Raw genomic sequence first — 14,029 nt, 5'->3', positions numbered from 1 at the left:
ACAGTTGCTGAAATGCACATACAAGTTGCTATGTCCAAACACAAAACCATTCCAGTTAATTCAATAAGGCTTAAGAGTCTGCTTAAGAAAGCATAAATGTCAAATTATTTAGAGAAAAAGAATGAGATGCATTCCTGCACTAGATTATTTTAGCAAATTACAAGTTTGCTGCTTTAAATATTGGTTGACTACTGCCTCCAGGTGCACACGTGAAATGAATGGTCAAATTGTATAATTAATATAATAGTGCAGAATATGTTTTTTGTACAATTCCAATCATTCTAGGTATTGATTTAAAGGACATTGAACCTGAAATATGTTGTGAACATTACATCTTTTTTTATATTCATGGCCAGCGTTGGGGCTTTGGTTTTGGAAAGTCTTCCAAATTCCTTTGGTATTCAATTTCAGAACACTTGCACATTGAGATCTCTGAAATCAAAGAAGAAAGTTCACCCCTAAATACTATACTATAAGACAGTTGTCAACACGCTTTAATATAGATGTAGATGTAGGTTGTAGATTGTAAATCTGATGGAAAAATCATCTGGAATGCTTAACAACAATAATAATAACAACAATAGTATATTTCACAAAACTTTCATTGTGCTAATAAAAACTTTATGAAACATGTGTCAATAATACCCAAAGAATAGGTAAGCCATGGAGAGCATAGTTTATCGTGTTTGTGCACTATTTGATCTTATAAAAACACCTTATTAATAGAGTTTACGTACATCGAATTAATGTGTTTGTGCCAGATGTCAGATGTTAGTTTTGGAAATGCCCTCAAATTGCTGTGGTCTATAGTTACGGGACACTGGCACATCTACTGTAATAAAATTAAAGATGAGGTACTATCCATAACAATTAAATTGACTGTTATAACTCCCTAAATGGACATGAAAACAGTTGGCAACTCATTTGAGATCAAGCCCAAAATAAGTTCCACACAAGGCAAAATGAACTTCATCCAGTTGCTACATTTAATACTAAGAAGATGACATAAGTTTATACATCTAAGAATGGATATATGTTGTGCTACTGTATACAGTGTGTGTGTGTGTGTGTGTGTGTGTGTGTGTGTGTGTGTGTGTGTGTGTGTGTGTGTGTGACAATAAGAAAGAGCAAGAGAGACTGTCACGGATGTCGGATATGAAGGGTGGAGAGATTAAAGTTGTTTAGCAGGGCTAATACCCTACAGCCTTCGTCTGTTGTTTGTTATTACCCCATAGGCCCAGCTGTAAAGAATACATTGTGAGTTCATCCAGGGAGTTTGCTATGTTTGTAATAGGACTGTGCATGGGATCCAACATGGATGCTCATTTAATCTAAATATTATTTGAGTAAAATATTATCATGGCTTGGACCCATGAGATATGTTGTTCCTTTGACATTTAACTTTTTGGGATTCTGCTATGGAAAGAAATCCACGGTGTTGAATTCTTTTGCTGCTAATGGATGGACATACTTAACCGGTTACCATATGTTCCCTTCAGGAGGTTACAGAAGTGATGTGAAACCCAAGTACCCTCAGTGAAAATCCCAAAGGGCTAACAGATGAAGAGCCATCAAAAGCTTTAATGGAGACCTCATTCTGCTCCAAGATTCCAAAGAGTGCAAAGACTTGCATGACTTGGCAACCTCCATCTATTTGTCGCCTGTGACATCCCGAGCAAAGCATTGCAATTATGCAGGACAGGCCTTGCAGCCCAAAGCCCAAAGCCCAAAGCCTTTTACAAGCCCGAAGCATAATTTGGGCTTGTCACTCTTTTGTTTCCTTTGTTTTTTTAAATATATATATTTACATAATTCTTTATCTTGGTTTTAATAAATCTAGATTTTGAGGGTTAGGGAGGTATTAATAATAACATCTCTAGAACTCAAAATATGTGAAAGTAGCCTTACAGCTGCACACATTATAATTGGACAAATTAAATACAAAAAACAATTGAAGAAAAATGTTGACCACATAGTCTCTACATGAATCTCTACATGTCTGAAAACTTATTTGGGCATTTATTCATAAATTGAGTCATTAATTGTGTGGACTAATTCACTAGTGGAGGAGAAAGGAACAATTTGGCCAAAAATCTAAAATAATAAATGTATACACAATTGTGCTTCTACCAATAAACATAATTTAATTAATTGACGAGATGACTTTTCATGGAGCTTAATGGCTTATGGTCTCAACGTTGTGTCTTAGGGAGTGCAGCAATACAAGCATCTGCTTCACCCTTTCACTCCCATTTTCACTTCCACTTGACAGACCTGGCTTCGCCCCATTATTTTTGACACGTTCTCTAACTTTGCCAACAATGTAGGAATTAAGCTTTCAAAAGCAGTACCACTTTAACAAAAGCAAAACAACAAGACATTACAACATTGCTAATTAGTCAACCTAGTTTTGGATTAAATACTTTTCTGGTCAACCAAATAAATTAGTCTTCAGAAAGGAAATTACAGGATTCTGGATTGTGATGGCAATAAACATCTGTATTGAAATGTTAAACCACTGGTTCATATTTTATTAACGAAGTTGAAAGGCTTCAACTGGATGATGACTGTTACTCTGCAGACTCAGACTACAGAAAAAAAGGGGGAAAACAATTTACAATGCAAAATCTCCAAATGTAAAGAATCAAGTTATTTTCTCTTTTCAAATGGAAATTCAAATGTGTGATGATTTGGGTACAAATTAAGCTGATATCTTGTATTTATACTGTCAACAGTGAAAGTGTACAGCATCAAATCATTCAACACAATTGATCCTGTGATCATGCAAACAACAAAGATACCTTTCCAGCTTCACGGCTCTTGGCTCTCAGCTTGTTAACCTGGGACTCAGCGATGTCAGCGCGCTCCTGAGCTTCCTTCATCTCATGCTGAACCTCTCAGCCTGGACATGTGGGTGTTGGCCTGCTCCTCTTGCGAAGGGTTTGGAGTTATATTAACATAGTTACAAGGCAGTGAAAGTGTCCTCAGCCTGTCTCTTGTAAGCCTTGACTTTGAGCTGTAGTTTGTCCACCAGATCTCGAAGTCTGGTCACATTCTTCTTGTCCTCCTCAGTCTACACAGATACAAGATTATACAGTAAATGATGAAGAATCAAGAATTAAAGAGTTAATGTAGTTCTTTAAATAGGAATTACCTAGTAGGTCAACTCCTTCACTCGCCTCTCATATTTGCAAACTCCTTTCCCAGCGTCAGCGCCCCGTCTTTGCTCGGCTTCAACTTCAGCTTCCAGCTCACGCACCTGTAACGTGATGATAAATAATTCAACAGTATTAAGTACAAACATTTAAGTTCCACTTGTAGGGGTTCACGACGACACAGAACAGGCCTGAAAAGAGAAGAAAGTTCCCTCTTAACTTCATTGCTTCTACATTTGACATACAAATTAAATCAGAACTTAATTTAGAGTAGTGGCTGTAGAGAAAAGAAACCACCACTAATATAAATTTGTAACTAAGTGTTACGTTAAACTCACATAGATCATCTATGATGCAAAACGCTCTTTGAGGTTATACAGCACAGCAGGCTCATTGAGGTAGGACCTAACTGGATAGGTCATCATGGCCATGTCTTCAATTTTATCGTACATGGGAGGGTACATGAAATGGATGTCCTCCTCTTTTACAGCGAGTCTAAAAAGAAAATGCAGTAAAAGTTTTAGTTTTAGACAGTACTTCAAATAATCTTTTATGAGATGGATGCCATCCTATTTCACTGTTCACTAGAATTTCAAATAAAGCATTTATTATATTCCCGTAAGTGATTACACTTACCTTTGATGACTTTCCTTCTTGTGCCAGTGTCTCAACTGTGGCTTTGCCACCCTCTCCTTTAACGAGTTTACCCTTTAGATACATTTCCTAAAGCTCAGTCACAAAGAAGGCTGTTTTGGCATCAATCCTCTCCTTTTCGGGCTTGCGGTGTAACAATCTGCTTGTTCTTTGGTGTCCTGTTTTATGTTGAAGTGTTCACTCCCCCTTGTTATATGTCAAATTGTACTTCCTGTCTGTGTCTTTACCCTCTCCTTCTGATTGTTAATGTGTTCCTCCTGTGTCCATTTACTCTGCCCTTGTGTTTTTGCCTTTCTCCCCCAGCTGTGTCTTGTTCCCTCGTTTCGTGTCTGTGTATTTATCCCTGTCTGCCCCAGTGTGTTTTGTCGGATTGTCATTCATGTCCTGCTCGTGTCCTGCTCGTGTCCTGCTCGTGTCCTGCTCGTGTCCTGCTCGTGTCCTGCTCGTGTCCTGCTCGTGTCCTGCTCGTGTCCTGCTCGTGTCCTGCTCGTGTCCTGCTCGTGTCCTGCTCGTGTCCTGCTCGTGTCCTGCTCGTGTTGTTAACTTTGTATTTTGTTAGCTTCGGCTTAGTTTTCAATAAAGCTCGTTTTTTGTTAAAATCATCGTCCAGTGTACTGCATTTGGGTCCTCACCTTCACCTCACTGTGACATGCGGTGAATTACTCTGAATATATCTTTTTATGATATAGTTTAAGTAATGATTTTGGTAGTGTTTGTTTTTGATTTGTTTTGTTTATTGTTTTAAATGTCACTACATTGCTTTTCTTTGCCAATGTAAGGCACTTTGATTTGCCTCTGTGTTTGAAATATGCTATATAAATAAAGTTGCCTTGTCATGTCTATACAATTACTAAATACCAAAGTATTTTGATCATTCAAAGAATATCACATAACAGACATTTCTAAATTAACTAAGAGTAGTTGCAAAATATATTTACCTCTTGCTTTCTATTGTAAAGCAATACAACAGAAAGTAACATTTTTTGATTAATATTATCCCTTCAGATTTACTTGGCATGAACACATGATGAAAAAGAGTCACATTGCAATCATTTAACTGTGATGCCTGTCAGTATTTAGTCAGTTTGCCAACCAGGCTGAGATAAGACCTATAATAAGTGCCACTCAGATCTTTATCCTTGTGCTACATTTGATTCTAAGGATGTTGTTGCTGCTGAAACTCAGTGACTTTGGTTTAGAGATATTGCTGACATGGAGGAGTTGGGCACTGTGTTGGTTGAAAGGCGGCTTCATTATAAAATATTGTGATAGGAATTATCGGAAGATAAACTGTCCTCCAATAATAAATTGATTTTGCACTCTGTATTTTTGCAATCATAAGGGTTTCAAGAAAGGAATGCTCGATTTTTTTTTTGTTTAACAAGTGGTAGTTACATATGTTGTTTGGTTTTGCACTGTGCACATTTCAGCTGGACCAACGTGACTCATAGACAGTGACAATGATCACTGACCTCTGTCAAAAATACTGCTCACTCTAGTAGCAATCATAACTACCAGAAACCTAATACATCCATACCAGGAACATACGACATTTACAAGATTTGACGTGATATGGAAGTGACGTGGTGTGACGGAGCCGGAAGTAACACTGTGGACTACACGCTTTGAGTTGTCTGCTGTTAGCTACAATTAGCATTACTTGTTATTATATACTTTTTATCTTGAACGGCCTTTCTCTCTAGGAAGAAATGGCTTCGCTAAACGGAAAACCTGATGTTATGTTTGTAAGTGACACCCTTATCTATATAGTTTGTTATCTGATAGTGTTTATTGACACCTAGTGTTAGCTAGCTAGCTAACTTGTACTGGAGCGCTAACGTTAGCTTGTTATGGCTCGTAAACCTGGAATCAAATATGTTGTCTTAAGTTGTAGTTAAACTATTTAGATATTGAACTCACAATAGCTGTCGTTAATTTATTAATGTTTGATATACAATTTACGGGTGAATTGTTATAGTACCGTTAACGTTACGTTGTAGCGCTAATGTTAGCTTTTAGCAAACGCAACTCTTTCAAAAGTTATTCCAGTTGTACTTGATGTGTTATGTGATTTCTGGATCTGTTAGGAGGACGATGATCTGCCTTATGAAGAGGAGATTATCAGGAACCCATACTCGGTCAAGTGCTGGATGCGTTACATTGAATTCAAACAGAATGCAGCCAAATCCATCCTGAACATGATCTATGAGCGGGCTATCAAAGAGCTGCCTGGCAGGTAAGTTATCTAACATAACGGGATCGTTGTTGTAAAGAGAAACCGGTAGCCAGGGATACTTGCAAATCCGCAGATTATTGCAACAACATTACATGCATGAATATTTTTGTCTCGATTAAGATGGGACAGTTTTGTGACTAGCAGTGTTGTGAGTTGTTTAAAGACTTAACTTCCATTAAGTCTCAAGATGGCCAAATCAGGTTTATTATTTGTTTAATTACTATTTGCTTATGGTCTAACCCTTTTAATGTTTTTTTCTTTACAGTTATAAGCTGTGGTACAATTATCTGAGAGAGAGACGGAAACAAGTCAAAGGAAAATGTGTCACTGAACCAGGCTATGAAGAGGTCAACAATTGCCATGAAAGGGCATTGGTGTTCATGCACAAGGTAATACTTCATATTCACATGTAGAACTCTATACTAAACCACTGGACAGAACAAACATGACATTACATTGTGGTCTGTGTGTTGTCAATGCTTGAAATTAAACCACCTTGTCTTTCCTTAAACTAGATGCCGCGGATATGGCTTGATTACTGCCAGTTCCTTGTGTCTCAATCCAAGATCACAAGAAGTCGGCAAACATTTGACCGAGGGCTCAGAGCTCTTCCTGTTACTCAGCATCCGCGTATCTGGCCTCTGTATCTCCGCTTTGTCCGTAACCTGCCCTTGCCTGAAACAGCCATCCGGGTGTACCGTAGGTACCTTAAGGTGAGAGCATGGTACACAAACTAGTAGAATACAGTAGCTGTCATTTAGGAAGATTTCTAATTACACTGAGAGTTGTATTTGTGCAATTTATTGAAAATGAATGTGATGTGTGGTATGATGTCAGAGTGTGGTATAATAAATCTTAATGTATGATCATGTTTCTTTAAATGTTCTCAGCCAAGTGAAAGTCTACTGGATCTGCTGATTTAAAATGTTTCACAACAATCTTCCAAAAGGCTTTATCAGCATACTTTATTGAGCAGAAATGTTGGTTAGGAAGCAAAACCCATTTACTAAGAATTGTATTCATATAACATAATATAATTACTATTTATAGGTGAGATTATCATTGAAAAGGAAAGCTGTCTAAATGACAACATTGACATTTAAGTGAACTTTTTATTTATGCATGGAAATGTCCTTAATGTGTGCTGTCTGCTCTTTGTACCATGTAGCTTTCTCCAGAGAATGCAGAGGAATACATAGACTACTTGCGTTCGGTTGGACGCTTGGATGAAGCTGCTTTGAGACTAGCAGCTGTTGTCAATGATGAAGGTTTTGTGTCCAAAGAGGGCAAGTCTAACTATCAGGTAAGATTTTATTATCCTAAGCACTTCCGAATGTTCCCCTATTCCGTAAACTGACCAGGAAAATTAATAAATATTGTTTCTACATCTATTTGTTGGACAGCTGTGGCATGAACTCTGCGACCTGATCTCCCAGAACCCTGATAAAGTGACCTCTCTGAATGTCGGAGCCATCATCCGAGGAGGCCTCACTCGCTTCACAGACCAACTTGGAAAACTCTGGTGCTCATTAGCTGACTATTACATCAGGAGTGGTCACTTTGAGAAGGTGTGTTGAAAGATATGTATCCAAAATAATCCTCTTCTTTTTATTAAGCTAGTTAGTTTGAATTAACATTGATTTGCTGTGTCTCGGTTTGACTGACTGTCTATGACTATTAATGTGTCTTACTTTCTCAGGCCCGTGATGTGTATGAGGAGGCCATCCTTACGGTGGTTACTGTAAGGGATTTCACACAAGTCTTTGATAGTTATGCCCAGTTTGAAGAGAGCATGATTGCGGCGAAGATGGAGACCACTGCTGAGATGGGGAAGGATGAAGATGGTGAGTGTGGATTCATTAATATTGGCCACGTTCCTTGCTTTAACTTCTCTTGTCATGCATCCCTTAATCTGTGTCCCTCTCCTCACAGAGGATGTAGACATGGAGCTCAGACTGGCCCGCTTTGAGCAGCTGATAGCCCGACGACCCCTCCTGTTGAACAGTGTTCTACTGCGACAGAACCCTCATAATGTCCATGAGTGGCACAAGCGGGTAAAACTCTATGAGGGTAATGCACGGCAGGTGAGTTTTAGGCTTATTTTTCTACCTTCTTATTTTCCGTTTCCTTTTTTTGCACATACAATTCATAGTGGTATAACATTTAACCAACTCCACACAGGTAACCCTGCCTTTATGTTGGACATTACTAATGGATCTGTGCTCAACATATCTTCTGCAGATCATCAACACATACACTGAGGCAGTGCAGACTGTGGATCCAATGAAGGCCACAGGGAAGCCTCACTCTCTCTGGGTTTCCTTTGCTAAATTCTATGAAGAAAATGAGCAGCTGGATGATGTAAGTCACTGAGGTCTTTCCACAGGAATTTTTAAAACCCTCTTCAATTCAGATGAAATACTTGTTCTATTCCTGATATGTCTTACATTTATTAACTGTCACTCAGGCCAGGACCATTTTTGAGAAGGCTACCAAGGTGAACTACAAGCAGGTGGATGACCTTGCTGCTGTGTGGTGTGAATATGGAGAGATGGAGCTACGCCATGAGAACTATGAACAGGCACTGCGCATCCTGAGGGTGAGAAACTTGTATCTCATCTGCAGTCATTATTACAGATGCAATCAGTACAATAGTAGCACCATTTACACCAGATGTTTTGTAACATCTAGTGGCAGGATTGAGAAACTACAACAACATTGTCTACCTCTAAATATTTTTGAAAGCATATTCTCTATCGAGATTAAATAGATGGGAACTAATACAGTAGTCCATAGATGAAACCTGAGGCCGCATATCATATGGGTGTTTAGTGTAGAAGTTTGACATTAAATTAAAAACGCTATCCTGACTAGTGACTAACACAAACATCATACTGTTGGTTGCTTTCTTTGTAGCTCTCGCCACCTTTTAGACGATGCATAGGTGTTCACTTTCTTTTGCGAAACAAAAACCATGTGCATAGTGCCTACGGGATAGTTTAGGGCCCTGGGAGATGAGCGTATTGACAACAAAATAGAATTGGGGCAGTTCTGCCTGTTTAGAGATTGTGAACTCTCAGCAACAAAACAATTGACTTGGCTTGATTTAAAATACTTGTAAGGCTTTGCTCATGATTTATGGCAATTCTGACCAAAAAGTCAAATATTACTGATTGCACCTTTTTTTTTAAATACATGACACTGTATGTATGTTGTTTTAATGATTTGAATATAGAAAGCTACAGCCATCCCATCCAAGAAAGCCGAGTACTTTGATGTATCTGAGCCAGTCCAAAACAGAGTTTACAAGTCCTTGAAGGTCTGGTCCATGCTGGCGGACTTGGAGGAGAGTCTCGGCACTTTTCAGGTATGTTCGCTGCATGTCTGTGTTAACAGGTGTATGTTGCTACATATGAGCCACTTTTATGCTGATGTTATACATGGCAACTTGCATATATTTAATAATTGTCTTAGAAATCTGATCCACTGTGTGCTTTGAAATCAGAGCTGTCATTCATCTCTGTGAGTGGCATATGTTTAGTTCAACTTTTCCTCCATTTTCCTTTTTTTTCTCCTCAGTCTACAAAAGCAGTGTATGATCGCATCATTGACCTCCGCATCGCCACACCACAGATCATCATCAATTATGCCATGTTCCTTGAAGAGCACAACTACTTTGAGGAAAGCTTTAAGGTAATAACATGCCACTAATTACTTGAACCAACATTTAATATCAATATGTATTTTTGCATTGTATAACGTACCACCCATTTAAACAATTCTTCAATGTCTTTGTCGACACCCTTTTTAGGCATATGAGCGCGGTATTGCTCTCTTCAGGTGGCCAAATGTTTACGACATCTGGAACACTTACCTCACCAAGTTCATTGATCGTTATGGGGGCAAGAAGCTGGAGCGAGCTAGAGATTTATTTGAACAATCCCTGGATGGCTGCCCAGCCAAGTTTGCCAAGAGTAAGTAGCGTTGTTATAATTCTATTGACAATTTGTATACAGTATATTCCACATTGTTTCTCCTTCTTTTCTTTATAAAATGTACTGATGCCGAATGTACCACTGTTCCTTCCTTTTCAGCCATTTACCTGTTGTATGCCAAATTGGAGGAGGGATATGGATTGGCACGACATGCCATGGCCGTCTATGAAAGAGCAACGCAGGCAGTAGATAATGTGGAGAGACATCACATGTTCAATATCTACATCAAGAGAGCAGCTGAAATTTATGGAGTCACGTACACCAGAGCAATATACCAGAAAGCTATCGAGGTACATGGGGGAAAGCATTGATGAATATGAACACGTCGTATTGAAGCTTCTTTTTTCTATTTAATTCATTCAAAAATAAATAAAAATATCTCTGGATCTAATTGTTCTAGTTCTGAATCATAACATTTTGTCTGCTGTTCTATTCATGATTGAAATAATGAAAGTCTGACTGATATATTTTGTATTTAACCAGGTCCTTCCTGATGAGCATGCCAGGGACATGTGCCAGCGATTTGCTGACATGGAGAGTAAACTTGGTGAGATTGATCGGGCCAGAGCAATCTACTCCTACTGCTCCCAGATCTGTGACCCAAGGGTAAGATAAACCACCTCCTGGCATTACCTGTTTCTAAATAAAATGTCACCTTTCCTTCTTGATGTATTTATGAACTTCATCTTTCAGGTGACTGCCAATTTCTGGCAGGCATGGAAAGAATTTGAGATCCGCCATGGAAATGAAGACACGATTAGAGAAATGCTGAGGATCAAACGTAAGTGTCCAAGCCACATACAACACCCAGGTCAACTTTATGACCTCTCAGATGATGAAGGCCACAACCAGCTCCACAGGTGATGAAGCTTGCACTAACTTGTTAACCGTGAACTGTATGGGCAGTACGTAACATTCTGTGGATGTTAAATTATATTATTAAGCCACACGTGCTATTTGTCCCAAATCCTCAGGTTACACCCCAGAACTGCCCAAGAATGAATGTACCAATATATGTTTGCTAATGTTTCTGAGTTTGTCCAAACATTCGTTTTGTCTTGTATCCAGTCTCCGATCTTGCTCCAGGCCAAATGGGAATTGATGACATGAAAATGCTGGAGCATAAAGCCCAGCAGCTTGCTGCAGAGGCTGAGCAGGACAAACCAAAGCCCAAGGACAAGATTCTCTTCGTCAGGTTTGTCCTTCGTCTTTTTACTCCTGTGAAAAGTTCTGCCTTTTTAATAACTAGTGCAATGTCCCTTCAACCGATTACTTGGAATCTGTTCCAATCTTAATGGAAAGACATGAATCTTATATCTACCTATGCAGGAGTGACGCCTCTCGCAGTGAGTTGGCTGAGCTTGCCAAACAAGCCAATCCTGATGAGATCGACATTGATGATGACGAGGATGAAGATGATGATGATAACCAGGGACCAGAAGGTGAGTGACGGACACAACAGGCCAAGCCTCAGCGTTAAATCAGAAAGATTTGGTGTTTGTTTAAAAATTCATGCAGACATGTTTTATTCATGAACGTGCATGCGATAATTGTCTTATCCGTGTCCTTTTACAGAGGTGCAGCTTGAACAGAAGAGTGTCCCTACGGCTGTCTTTGGAGGGCTTAAAGAGGACTGAAAAATGCCTTCCTCACCTTCTGATTTCTCTTGTCGACATTTAATATGCTCTTTTTTTTTTTTGTAAAATTGCCTAGCTGTATCCATTTCATTTAAAAAGACTTTGACATGAGTGAGAAACTGATTAGCAGCTTTTTTGCCTTCTATTGATTTTCTGGTGGATTTTTGTAGTTTAGTATACAAAGATATGAACTTGTATTACTATTGGCCATATGGTGTCGGGCTTTCTCAAGTATGAAGCTCAAGATAATCGAGCAGTTTTCTGTTATGAGATACGAATGTGCGGTTACATGATAACTGTAAGTCTGATGTAGTTTGACTTTGTTTCCGAACAACATTTTGTAAAAGAATTCTAAGTGAAATCACTTATGTAAACCTAATAAATGCAGAGATATTTTCTCTGACAGGAAGCTCTGCTCTAGAGAACACGGGGGAGGAGCATAGTTTCTTTTTCAACAGGAGGCATTCATTTGAAAGCAGAGCTGAGCATTCAAGCCTCACATTGTTGGTTTGAGGATCACTAGTAGGTGGGTGTCTTGCATAACCCAATGATCTTGAATAGATTCCATATTATTCCATTTTATACATATGTCACCATCCAATTAACAAAATCATGCTCTGGTTGAACATGCATGTACAAGTACACTGACATGCACCATCAGAGCTTGTACAGTTGAATAATAATAGGGCTGTAAAACATTTAACTACTTAAAGGTCAAAAGCTTTGCCGTCAGTTCCTAATGTCCTAATGTCTTTTGTGATGGGTGCAGGTGGTTAGCGTTCCCTGGGCATTTCTTAGGCTGAAGGTAGTAATGCTATAAAATGTATTTTATTCAGTGTTGAGTGTCGCCTTATGACCTGATGCCGTCTGTCAGTTTTTGGTATACAACAGTTTTGAAGTTTTATTGCCACAACACAATGTTTGTGAGTCTAAATCAACTAGCTGGTCTCTTCAAATGTCTGAAACTTTCGTAACGTTGTCTTGAAAATGCAGTTGTAATAAGAAAATAAAAAAAAAAGATTTATACTTGTTAAATGCAGTGACTTTTATCTGACAGAGGAACCTCCTCCCTAGACAGCAGGTACATTTAAGTGAAAGAGGAGCCGAGCATTCACTGTATCGTGGATGTCTTGCGAAACTCCTTTTTAGTTAGACATCCCTAAACACATTAACATGTGCTCCAATAATATACGTGCAACTTGTGTATCCTGGAGGAATAAATTATTATATATCTACTTCAGTTTTTAATGGAAAATGCTTAATGCTTTTAATTGTTTCCATCTCATAAGAGTTAAATTAAATAAGAAAAAAATAGTTTCTTTCATAATTAGATTAAAATAGCTAAGAGGTAATCCTCTTACAAAGTTACTGCAGTGGGACACTTGTTAGAGTGCTGAGCAACATCATGTGATGAGGCACTCTTGAGATTTCTGTTTTCCAATGTGGATGCTGCCACTGGAAACAGCACTTCAAAGAAAGAAGAAAGAAGAAACTTGTCTCAAGTCATAAATTAAAAGCAAATTAAAATATTTTCCAAACTTAATTTCCATTTTTCTTTCCTGCACAGACTTATTTAGAATACTAGAATGTTAATTCTGTTCCTCTCATCTCAGCCCTTATGTAAATACTGCAGGCGCAGCAAGGTTTATAAGCAACTGGACATATGTGTAGGATTTTGAAATTGCTGCTGATCTATACAAGACAGAAACTCAATTATCGTTTAATCAGAAGCTGATATCAATAGGTTCTGATCTAATTAATCCTTGCCTTGATAATGTGACCATATATGTCTTGTTTTTTTACATTTATGTGCATGTTGGGTTCTGAAAAAAACCAAATGGAAGATTAACATGTACATTTTCATTGCATACTGATATCTCACTAAATAGTGTACTTTATATCATGAAAACCTAAAATGATTTACTAATACAAGCTGCCTATGGGTTTGGTGGTGGGTTCTATATGTCTGCATCGCAACAAAGACTGATCAGAACATGTTGTGATCAATGCCTTATTTCTCAGTTATATAAAAGCAAATCAAAGTCATTAAAATGGCTTTCCAAAAATCAATGAGGTGCTTGAATGATCTTGGTTTGAACTTCTCTTTTTGTTTTCCATCTGCAAGAGGTCAGTGGTCAGGGTCATTTACAGCAGCACCCCTGAGGCTGATGGAGTTTGCCCAGGTCACTGCAGCAGGGCTGATGGTGTTGAAACAGGGCCATCCATCTGTGTCATAATTATAAGATAATAGCCTACCTTTTCACAGTCCAGGACACTATATATGTAGACCCTGATTTTACCCTAAAATGAGAGACTGTGTTTTTGTAATGCACATGCAGACTGTACAGGAAC

The 14,029-nt window shown here is 38.5% G+C and overlaps 1 protein-coding gene and 1 pseudogene across 1 annotated transcript; one reads left to right on the top strand and one right to left on the bottom strand.

Annotated features, from left to right (window-relative positions):
• Positions 1 to 2,570: 2,570 nt before the first annotated feature.
• On the bottom strand, positions 2,571 to 3,875 carry LOC115011762 (myosin heavy chain, fast skeletal muscle-like; annotated as a pseudogene).
• A 1,643-nt stretch (positions 3,876 to 5,518) lies between these two features.
• xab2 (XPA binding protein 2) lies at positions 5,519 to 12,701 on the top strand. The gene is given in 20 exon segments (XM_029436869.1): positions 5,519 to 5,554; positions 5,897 to 6,045; positions 6,311 to 6,434; positions 6,561 to 6,758; positions 7,214 to 7,348; positions 7,449 to 7,613; positions 7,745 to 7,889; positions 7,978 to 8,129; positions 8,287 to 8,406; positions 8,513 to 8,644; positions 9,281 to 9,412; positions 9,625 to 9,738; positions 9,857 to 10,019; positions 10,140 to 10,330; positions 10,524 to 10,646; positions 10,734 to 10,823; positions 10,825 to 10,900; positions 11,109 to 11,235; positions 11,370 to 11,482; positions 11,616 to 12,701. Coding segments are annotated over 20 exon segments (2,547 nt in total). The 3' UTR covers positions 11,678 to 12,701.
• Positions 12,702 to 14,029: the final 1,328 nt, after the last annotated feature.

The sequence above is a fragment of the Cottoperca gobio genome, chromosome 8, assembly GCF_900634415.1.
Source record: "Cottoperca gobio chromosome 8, fCotGob3.1, whole genome shotgun sequence".
Taxonomy (NCBI): Eukaryota; Metazoa; Chordata; class Actinopteri; order Perciformes; family Bovichtidae; genus Cottoperca; species Cottoperca gobio.
The sequence above is the reverse complement of the archived record's forward strand: the minus strand, read 5'-3'. Positions and strand labels throughout refer to the sequence as shown.